Source organism: Armigeres subalbatus, chromosome 2, assembly GCF_024139115.2.
Source record: "Armigeres subalbatus isolate Guangzhou_Male chromosome 2, GZ_Asu_2, whole genome shotgun sequence".
Taxonomy (NCBI): Eukaryota; Metazoa; Arthropoda; class Insecta; order Diptera; family Culicidae; genus Armigeres; species Armigeres subalbatus.
In genome coordinates this window covers 428,205,462-428,216,915 of record NC_085140.1, presented here as the reverse complement: position 1 = coordinate 428,216,915, position 11,454 = coordinate 428,205,462, and the positions used below count along the sequence as shown (strand labels likewise).

At 45.3% G+C, this 11,454-nt stretch overlaps 1 protein-coding gene across 3 annotated transcripts; it reads right to left on the bottom strand.

The window, feature by feature from the left end:
- Nucleotides 1-7,529: 7,529 nt before the first annotated feature.
- LOC134217900 (matrix metalloproteinase-19-like) lies at nt 7,530-9,460 on the bottom strand. Of its 3 annotated transcripts, XM_062696736.1 has the most exons (3): nt 9,145-9,460; nt 9,052-9,079; nt 7,530-8,963 (listed from the first exon to the last, which is right to left on the bottom strand). In XM_062696736.1, exons 1-3 carry the CDS (start codon nt 9,446-9,448, stop codon nt 7,811-7,813), a joined length of 1,485 nt encoding a protein of 494 aa, XP_062552720.1. In that variant the 5' UTR covers nt 9,449-9,460; the 3' UTR covers nt 7,530-7,810. The 3 variants fall into 3 exon arrangements, with proteins under 3 accessions (XP_062552720.1, XP_062552721.1, XP_062552722.1); XM_062696737.1 differs by having other exon boundaries at nt 7,530-9,079; nt 9,245-9,460; XM_062696738.1 differs by having other exon boundaries at nt 7,530-9,079; nt 9,145-9,383.
- Nucleotides 9,461-11,454: the final 1,994 nt, after the last annotated feature.

The following is an 11,454-nucleotide window of genomic DNA, read 5'->3' as shown; positions in this document are numbered from 1 at the left end:
GAAATGATTGCAACTGAGCGCGAGAGAGATAAGGGACATTTCTGATTTCCCATAAAGGGCAAACAACAAGATGATTATTAAACGATGCTGGAGGAATTCCTGATTCCAAAATCAGATTGATTCATCTAGTAGTGATACTCTGCCGTTCTCAAAATTAGTCAAGACATCAACCTTTTTTTTTCGATACACCATTTTCATCATAACTTTTGAAAGCAATGACCAATCGCGAACAAACCCAATCATGCTTCAACCACCGTCAAATGTGACTTTATTGCAAAAAAGTGCGTTGAGAATTGCCAATCGGATATTGTTTTTCTTAGCCAATGTGACGTACACTCGGATAGACAAACGCTTACTCAATTCGTGGAGCTGTGTCGATTGGTATACAACACCATTATTGGAGTGAAACTATAACCGTTCGGTACAACTTGATTGTACGAGATATAATAAAATGTTGTGTATATAGGGTAACGGGAGCAATTTCCACTCGGGTTTTTATCCCTGAAATCGAATTAAGAAAACACTGGAAGCAACATCTACATTCATCACTGAGGAAAATGGACGTATGATTTTCAATCAAACGCCTTATGAAAATTTGCCACAAGGAATCGGTATGGATTTCAATATGTTGCCTTATGAATGATGATTTTCATTTGAAAAAAATGGAAGTGCGGCAGACTGGGTTCGAACCATGGACGTCGGGGTCGGGAGGCCGGTATGTAGACCACACGCTCATCGACACTTGATTACTCGGGAAGGTAACTGCGTATAAGAAGCACTGTTGGTGGAATAATCAGTCGAAGATTCATAAGGCGCCAGTTATGAATTTCGATAGTCCAGTTCGCTGAGTGTACACACCCGGCCAAACGTTTGAGTTCACCCTCCAAAAATATAGGCAAAAGTGTTTGGCCCTATTTTCGCCGTCTTACATCCGATTTCGGGTATTGTCAACTCAATACAAATGATATAAGAAGATCCAGCATCGTATGTACTTTAAACTAACTATTTTCAATTTTTTATGTGCTAAAATATTACATAAAGATACACATTTTTCTTATATTTATGTTGTAAAAATTCACACATTTTTCTCAAAATTGAGCCCACAAAATTTTGAAATAAAAAGTGGAACGGAACCCGATTTTAATCATCTTTGAGATGCATTGATCAGGGTTCGTATCGCTCACTCAATCTCAGGAGCACAGGATGATCCCTCACGAAAATTTTCGGGGAGAAATCGCTTTTCGGGAAAGAAAAACAGCCTGGAGAGTGATAACCATTTTTCGCTTACTTCGATTGCCGCCAAACGTTAGTTTGTTTTTTTCTTTCATATTCGAGTCTTTTCGTTGCGTCTTCAATGCAGATGGTAGTAGGTTATGTAGAACAAATAACTTAATACTTTCATACAGATAGCGTGGTGGTGTGGCTAGAGTAGGCGCATCCCTACGGGCTATTATTGTTACTATTCTGGGTTCGAATCCCGGCGCGGCCATACAATTTTGTAATTGTTCTGCGATAATTCTCGCGAAAAGTGAGTGAGTGGTTAATAGTGATGAAACGAAAAAGGATTTTCATCTAATAGGCAAGATTTTGCGTTTATCATCCAAGGCTAATTGCAGAGAAAGATTAATGGGTGAAAGATGATCCTCAACATAAACAACGAAAAAAGATTCTCCCTTGGCCCGAGAAACGCTTGCTTTGGTCTCATTGAAACGAAAAGTTGAAACCCTGGCATTGATGAAATTGAAAATCTTGTTATATTTTTAAAAATCAAAATGTTCACTCAAGTGCATGGTATGCATCGGCCAAAAGTTTGACGGGTAGCAGGGACGATGTCCAAGGGCTTGACGATCCCTCCCCAGGCCATCTGCGAGTTGTGGTGCCTGCCTAGGATGAGGTGGGGCATGGCAGTGGGCAGTGGTATCCGCAAGTAGGCTTCGCCAAAGCGACCGTGTGCCGCTTAAAGCGCACAAACCCACGTCCTGGTGTTAGGTGGGACGCTAAACAGCCCTGACACGACGGCCCTCCGACGAGACAGGAGGTTTGCGCAGGCCCAATAAGCCGCCTTTAAAAAGAGCCATTACGAACGACATAGAAGATAATACGACTCGATACAATCGGCAACGACCTAGGCGACGAATAAAAGATCACGAGTGGAAGCTTGGAACATGGAACTGCAAGTCGCTAGGCTTCACAGGTTGCGACAGGATAATCTACGATGAATTACATCCCCGCAACTTCGACGTCGTAGCGATGCAGGTAATCTGTTGGACAGGACAGAAAGTGTGGAAAAGCGGGCATCGAGCGGCTACCTTCTACCTAAGCTGTGGCCCCACCAATGAGCTGGGAACTGGCTTCGTAGTGCTGGGAAAGATGCGCCATCGCGTGATTGAGTGGCAGCCAATCAACGCAAGGATGTGCAAGCTGAGGCCGTTTCTTCAACTATAGCATCATCAACGTGCCCAGCCCACACGAAGGGAGACCCGATGACAAGAAAGAAGCATTCTATGCATAGCTGAACCAGACATACGATGGATGCCCACTTCATCGGTGACATGAACGCTCAGGTAGAAACGGAGGAAATGTATAGACCGGTCTTACTTGATACTTGATACTTGATGGGCTACAGCTCTTCGATGAACCTACGCCGAATGGAGTATCCTGGGCCAATCGCTTCCAGTCGCCCTGAACATTGAGCGCCCTCAGGTCCTCTTCAACTGCAAAAAGCCATCGTGTACGCGGCCTTCCACGAAGCCTGCGGCCTCTTCCGGGTTCACTACTAAATATTATCTTCTCTTGACGTTCTTCCGGCGTACGAACAACGTGACCAGCCCACCGTAGTCTGCCGTGTTGAATAAGCTTAATAATATCCAGCCCCTTATACACCTGGTACAATTCGTGATTCATGCGGCGCCGCCAGATACCGCCAGATAGACCGGTCATCGGACCGGATAGCCTGCATACCGTATCGAACGACAACGGCCAACGATGCATAAACTTTGCAGCCTTCCACGGAATGGTAGTCCGAAGCACTTTCTTCCCCCGCAAGAATATCCATAAGGCCACACGGAAATCACCTAATCAAGTAACGGAAAACCAAATCGACCACGTTCTAATCTACAATCTCTAATCTCCGACATCACGAACGTACGCACTTACCGCAGTGCGAATATTGAATCCGACCACTACCTCGTTGCAGCATGTCTGCGCTCAAACTCTCGACGGTGTACAACACGCGGCGGAGCCGTCCGCCGCGGCTAAACATTAGGCGGCTACAAGACGGTAGACTAGTCCAAGACTACGCGCAGCAGCTGGAAGTGGCACTCCCAACGGAAGAGCAGCTAGGCGCAGCGTGTCTTGAAGATGGCTGGAGAGATATTCGATCCGCCATTGGTAGCACCGCTACCGCTGCACTAGGCACGGTGCCCCCGGATCAGAGAAACGACTGGTATGACGGCGAATGTGAGCAGTTGGTTGAGGAGAAGAATGCAGCATGGGCGAGATTGCTGCAACACCGCACGAGGGCGAACGAGGCACGATACAAACGGGTGCGGGACAGACAAAACTCGATTTTCGGAGGAAAAAGCGCCAGCAGGAAGCTCGAGACCGTGAAGAGACGGAGCAACTGTACCGCGCTAAAAACGCACGAAAGTTCTATAAGAAGTTAAACCGTTCACATAAGGGCCACGTGCAACAGTCCGATATGTGTAAGGACATAAACGGGAACCTTCTTACAAACGAGCGTGAGGTGATCCAAAGGTGGTGGCAGCACTACGAAGAGCATCTGAATGGCGATGTGGCAGACAACGGTGGCGGTATGGTAATGAACCTAGGAGCATGCGCGCAGGACATGCGACTTCCAGCTCCGAATCTCCAGAAAATCCAGGAGAAGATCAGCCGGCTGAAAAACAACAAAGCCCCTGGTGTTGACCAACTACCAGGAGAGCTGTTTAAACACGGTGGTGAGGCAGTGACCAGAGCGCTGCACTGGGTAATCACCAAGGTTTGGGAGGATGAGGTTTTGCCGCAGGAGTGGATGGAAGGTGTCGTGTGTCCCATCTACAAAAAGGGCGATAAGCTGGATCGTAGGAACTACCGCGCAATCACAATGCTGAAAGCCACCTTCAACCACATACCAGGTGTTCGCCGTACGTCAGGATTGCAGAAATGCCGTGAATACAACGTGCCCACACATCATCCATTTTTTTTTTTGATTCATCATTTAGTTTTTGAAGTAGGGAAAAACCCCTGGGAGTGCAAGTTAGACATGAACCGCTTCTCCCACAGGCACAAAACCTACTTTTATTTTCATAGATTATTACAATGATTTCATCTATTTATCGACTTCAAAGCCGCATATGATACAATCCCCGAGTAGCACACATGTTTCAAGTCAGTTGCCGTAACTCATATGTGACCGAATTTAGTCACAATCAAGTCGCTGCAACCGGATTTGATAGAAATGTGCTACTTGGGTCGATCGGGACCAGCTATGGCAGCTAATGCACGAAAACGGATTTCCGGATAAACTGACACGGTTGATCAAAGCAACGATGGATCGGGTGATGTGCGTAGTTCGAGTTTCAGGGGCATTCTCGAGTCCCTTAGAAACGCGCAGAGGGGCAAGAGTGCAGACATGGACCGAGCTGAATGGAGACGACTTTTATGTATTGCACAGGCCACTCCCGCCTTAGCCTGGTAACGAATAATAAAAATCATTTCGGTTCTCCAAAACGTCCTGATATCCGTAGTGTTTGAACTACCCGATCATCCCAGTCCGTGAACGCAGTGGTTCTACGCCTCAACTAAAAAGACCGCGGCCACATTCGAATGGACATTGCGTCATTGTGCATCCGGTAGATACCTGAATCATAACTCCAGCAGGGTTCGGATTTCTCACTCACGCGACAACAGATCGCTCCACCATCCATTTTATCCGGATAAATTACAGTGCGATAAACTCCGGCACAAGCGATGGTGCGAAAAAATTTTATCCCTCTTCCCATGTTTCGTGAAAATCAAATGCTGCTTACTCTGCTTCTCCGAACTGATTGCATACAACAATGCGCCACGATAAGTAGTAGGTTCAAGACAGCAGTTTTTCTATTTGCATTCAATCGGTTCGTGTGGTCGCGTGGTTATAGTGGCCGCTCTACACATTTTAAAATTGTTTTGGGTTCGAATCCCGTCGCGGACCTACATTTTTGTGAATATGCTTTTAAAACTTATCTGGAGAAGTGGCGAGGTAGAGAATTTGGAGGCCCAAAATTAAATTATCCTGCAAGCTGCCGCTCGCGAGTTTATCGCCCGTCTTTCTATCCGTATAAAATATTGTGTGAGAACACTTGCTCAAAGGAGAATATGGAAAAATTGCACTCCGTTGTTGGGATCAATCCTGGGTTTTTATTCATATGAGTGAGAATTCCGAAGCCTGAACTCCAGATATTTTTGAAGGACCTTGGACATCTCGTGTTCATCGAAATTAGGATCATATGCTAATTGAACCGGATTGATGTATCGTATACCGACGACATTGGAAAAGTCCTGATTGATCTGATAGGTACCTTGAGCTGAACTCGAGAACGTTCTGGAGTACCCTCCCGAAAGGGTGTCTAATGATAGGTATTAAATGTTCAGTCTGTACGGCGAATCGATCGAAGAAGTGGAGTTGACTGCAGCCCAGTCGATCGCAATTGTGGAGGAGTGGATGAGTTCCAGGAAATTAGAACTGGCTCACCACAAGACTGAGGTGGTTGTTGTTAACAACCGAAAGTCGGAGCAACAAGCGGTGATAAGGGCAGGCAACTGCAAGGTCACCTCTGAATGCTCCATCCAGCTCTTGGGGGTAATGATCGACGATAAACTCACCTTTGATAGCCACGTCAATTACGCCTGCAAGTGTACCTCCACAGCTATAGTGGCGTTGTCCCGGATGATGTCCAATAGCCCTGCGGTTTGTGCCAGCAAGCGCAAGCTTCTGGCTAGCATCGCTCTGTCCATACTGAGGTATAGGGGGCCAGCTTGGGGCACGGCCCTGCGTATTAACTGCTACAGAATGAAGTTAAAAAGTACGTATAGGCTCATGTGCCTAAGAATTGCGAGCGCGTACCGTACCGTGTCGCACGATGCACTTTGCGTCATCACTGGTATGATGCCTATTGACATCATTATCGGTGAAGACATAGAGTGCTTCGAAATGCACGGCACGAGAGGCATCCGTAGGACTGTCAGGTTGGCCTCAATGGTCAAATGCCAGCGTGCGTGGGACAGTTCCACTAAGGGTAGATGGACACATAGGTTGATACCGGAGATAGGTACGTGGGTCAAGAGGCGCCATGGGGAAATCACTTTCCACCTGACCCAAGTCCTTACAGGCCATGGTTGCAGGCCTCGCCCGAGTGTCCGGTGTGCGCAGGTTTAGAGGGAACGGCGGAACACGTGTTGTTTGTGTGCCCACGTTTGCGCACAATGCGTGACCACATGCTTGCCACATGTGTTCTGGACACTACCCCGGACAACCTAGTCCGGAGGATGTGTAAAGATGAAGTTGGCTGGAACGCCGTTTTATCGGCTATCGTCCAAATCGTCTTGGAGCTACACAGAAGGTGGCGCGTGGACTCGAGGAATGGCTTGTTCAGGCGCAAATAAGAGGTGGTCCAAGGGTTCGGCTTCATGGGTCATACCGGTGCCCTGTGGTCGAACTCGATCCTTTTATCGAACAAGTGGCCGCGCGAAGAACAACATGGTATCGTCGCTTTCGCGGCGTCGGTCAACCGGGGGGGTTCCGAGCCCGAGGACGGAAAGGGGTCCTCGTCGAGGCTGGTGCAGGCGTAGGCACTGCGTCGGCAAGTCCCTCTGTGTGTTGACGAATAGGCCCTATCGCAGAGAGGTCGATTTGGGGTGCACGCGGCATCATCATTCTTGATACCAGTCGTGCAGAGGGAAGCAGGCGCGAAGTCGACCCTTCCCACCTTCCGAGGACATAGGGCGTGGTAAGGCCACCTGGAAAGCCGGCAATGCGCTGGCACGATACCATGGTGTTCTTCTAAAAAAGCGAGTCACGATGTTCGATGCTGCAAGGACACGCAGCTAACCTCGAGGGTGCGTTGTGCACTGACCCCCCTTTGAAGCATTACTTTCTGGTTGTACCGAAGGGACTATGGGCTTGGCGGCAATGGAAACGGTTTAGCGGGTCGGGGATGCAATCCTGCCTCCCTCGTTTGCTGTTGAAGGTGGTCCCTAACCCCGCACTTCCTGGACAACCCAGGATGTCTGTTGAGCAGATTCCCCCTCCATTGCTTAGGATGAAAAAAAAATATTCAGTCTGTACGACCTCTGGTCGAAGACGGTGTTCTTGTTTTTTTTTCTTTTTTTAAATGTCAGGAGGCATAATAAAATAAAACCTGCCAAAGACGTATTTTCTCCTATTGTCTTCTGCCTCTACTGCCTCTGATAATGATAATATTACATGAGTAAAACGCAGAGTATGTGTCATTTCAATATACAAACATAACCATAATTAACTGTTCATCTTTTTTATTTTTAAGAGTTTCTGTTCTATTTGGTGGGAAAAGCTGACACATCACATGAAAAAGCAACATATGTTTGCTTTTGTATGAATAATGCTTAGTCTTAGACGAAAACGAACTACTCTGGAATAATCCTTGGTACATAGCAGCAATTAAACTTGAACTTCTTCTCTAGAATGAACTTTGTTTTAAGGCCTATGTCTGGATTTGTTCAAAGTATTATTCATTTATCAGTTTTACTGATGTTACATTCTATCCATAATCCACCATTCAACTCCCCGTATCTAGCATTCAAACCACCGCTGCTCCATTGGCGTGGCCGGTCCCACCGTGTAATCCTTCATGTTCATGATGTAGAAACTTCGATCCTTGAAAAAGTACGATATTCCATCGGTATGACGCAGGGCCGCATTCAAGTTCGATGGCATATCCTTGAAGTCGTACACCAACCGGGGGAACTCTTTGCCCACCTGTGGCCGCTTTCGGGGATTGTAGAACCAATACTGCTTCTTCCTGATGGCCAACAAGCTTCCTTGTTTCGTCACAAACACAGCATTCAAATTATTTGGCAATCCTGGAAAATCGTCTCTAATTGGCTTGGGATAGCCGGCTTCCAGCTGATTGTTTGCGTACACCCACACTCGGTTGCGTTTGAAGAAAAAGGTTTTGTTATTTCGATACATGAACGCGACGTCCATGCCACCAGGCAACTTGGGCCATTTTGATGAAATTTGACGTCCTTGTGGGTTCCGCTCGTCAAGGTCGTAATAATAATCACCAGCCAGAACATATGTTCGACCTTGAGCATCGTTCAGTATAGTGTCGATTCTGTCAAGCGAGCACAGATAAGAACCACTAGTTTCAGAACGAGGCGATGTAGTTGGGCTTGTGGTTTTTCGAACACCGTACAACGCCTGCAGGGCACGCCGATCTTCTGGTGGGATTTCCGTGTGATAGCGAATGTGAAAGGGAAACATAATGGACGTTTTCGAATTCGTATGATCTAACCCCAGAGAGTGTCCGATCTCGTGGATGGTAGTGCTGAAAAATTCATCCTGAGTGTAACTTCGCCCACTATTATAATGGATATCTCCCACTTGTGGGTAGAAGGCATGTGCAAGGGTCGCGTTGCTTGTGAATCGACAATCACTGCCAAGTCGATTTTGGTGATTTTCCTGTTCATCACTGACATAAATATCGGCTTCGCCTTGCATGACTTCCGAAATACTCAATGGCACATGCTTGGTCCATTCGTTAAACGCTTGCGTGATCAAGCGTCTCGCTTCGCCATTTGTTATACTTCCCGGGTAGCTGCTTATTCTAAACGTCAAGGATTGTTTCGTCCACTTGTCATCGACTGCGTTTAGTTCCGCCACCCCGCAACGCGGAGCAGCGATAAGCCGTCGAGTATCATCATCGAGCGTTCCACTATCTGGCAGATTGAAACGTTGTTGTAATTGCTTTAGAGCGATCAGCATACTCTCATCCGCCGTTTGGTCCAAACGAGTGACTATGACGTCCGTACTCAAATATCCATATTCTTGCAAGATAATCTAAAATGAAATTCCTAGTAAACGAATGCAATTGAAAGTCATATGATGGCTTCACTTCATCCTACCTCCGAATAGGACGACGGTAAATAATACAACATAATTCTCTGTTCGTAAGTGCTGGAGGTAGGAGGAAATGCCGCAATGCCTTAGCTTATACGATCTTACACTAGCGTCCTGCTCTGTCACTTCTGGTGGTGCTCTTGGGTCTGTAGGGAAATCGTTCGAATCAACATCGGAATGGTCGCCAATATTATTATTCAACAAAAGTGTTGGTTTGATTATTATTGACTCCGGATTTATGTAGACAGGCAATGGTAAACAAAATTTGGAAAGACATTGTAGAACAGTAAGCACAGCTAGCAGAACCATCCTCCAACTGATAATGATGGAATACAACTGATCTGTTTGAATACAATTAATTTGTATTTAAAAACAGCGTAATTTACTCGGCTTGATTAGAAGTGTTGCCATCCATCAGGAGGTTGGTGAATTACAGAAATACAACATCATCAAATAAGTTAACAAAATAACTAAAGACGTAGGAGATCAGTTCCAGTCTCCATCTCATGGTAGCAAATTCATCTAATCTAAAAAAATGAATGAAGCACCAATTTCGTCGGAAATATATGTCTGTTAACATAGCAAACACAAGATGATCTTGTCAAGATCGTATATTATTATACAACTACAAAATTAAGGCCATATACGTACATCTTGCTTTCAGTCAAATAGAGGCAAGTGCTTATATCGCCTCCACATTGTACTCTTTGTTTCCTAGCATATGTGACTTTGCGTTGGCTGGACACCTCAGAAAAAATCACAAGAATGTGAAACATACTCATGTTCTATGTTTTTGGAAAAATGGCTTTTTATTTGGCTTTGGCTTTGGTTTTCACGGAAATGGCCATTTCTCCGCATATTCCTGACGTATTCTTAATCTGCAGCCAGCATTGTTCAGTTAATAAGTTCTAGTTTCTAGGGGAAGCATAAAAAATGATGGAAGAAAAGCCAGAACATCTCCGGTAGCCCTGGACCAATCTGAGATTTAAAATGAGGATAGAATGGACTAGTTTCAAAAGTTAATACGTTCTACTAGAGTTTCTACGTCCGATGGTCCCAGCTTAATCAAAGTTGTATTATTCAATGCAAAGCTATGCTAATATTAAACTCGACAAAACGTTTTTGTGTTACCCCTTGTATTGTGAATTTTAGGTTGGTTGTAGTAAGTCGTTGATACAAAGCCTTCTCCAACCCCCGGCAATATCGGAGATTTTTCTTTGGGTTAGATTCCATGCTTTAGTTGCTTGCCGATATTCACTGCATTTACGCTGCATAGTTTCCAGAAAAACAATAAGGCTGCGAAGAAGGACCAGCCCCCGGCTGAACTTTTCAAACATGACAGTGAGAAGCTTTATTAAGTGCTGCACCACATATGGGCAGACGAGGAATTGCCTGCTAGCTTGTTAAACGGCCTCATTTGCTCACTTTTCAAGAACCCTCCTCAATTCGGCGAACAACATTATGTCCCGTATTCTGTTCAAGAATTTGAGACGACCGTTTGCAGAGTCGAATACCAGGCATATTTTCGTGAGTGCCGATCAACGGCAGATCAAATGTTTACCCTGAGACAAATCCTTGATAGATTCCGGGAGTACAACTTGCAGGCACATCATCTGTTTATTGATTTCAAAGTAGCGTACGATTGAGTGAAACGAAATATTTGCTACACCCAACCAGCGAATGGCAGATTTTAATACAGTTCTGCATAAGAACCTTACAGAAACTGTATAATAATTGGGCATATTCAATTTTTGGAAGATTTTAATACAATCGTTGTATTGAAATTATACAGATTTGTATTATTTTAATACAATTTCTGTATAAAAACCTTACAGATTTGTATATGACACGTTTTTATACAATATTTGTAAGATCTGTTTTTTGGGTGTAGAACATGGTTTTTCGGTGAAACTGATACGGCTAATTCGTGATACGTTTGACGAATTTAAATGTAAGGTTTGCCGGAGACGAGCCAGTCTCGGGCTGAAAGTCTCCTTAATAAAGACATAAAAAAATGTTAGGTTTGCGGAAATACGACATCATTTGTAACCTTAGATGAATTGAAGCAGAGATATGCATTTACGAATTTATTGTCTAATATAGCGCTCGAGGGAGCAATTAGTAGAGCTGGTGTGCAAAGAAGCGGTGCCATTATCACAAGATCTCAAATGCTCCTGGGCTTTGCGGACGATATCGATATTATGGGGAAGAATCGTTTGGCCGTAACCCATTCGGCCAAATGCCACTAGGCAGTACAAACCATTAGGCCGAAACTCATCTGGCCGAAAAGGTCATTTGATCGAATAGGACATTTG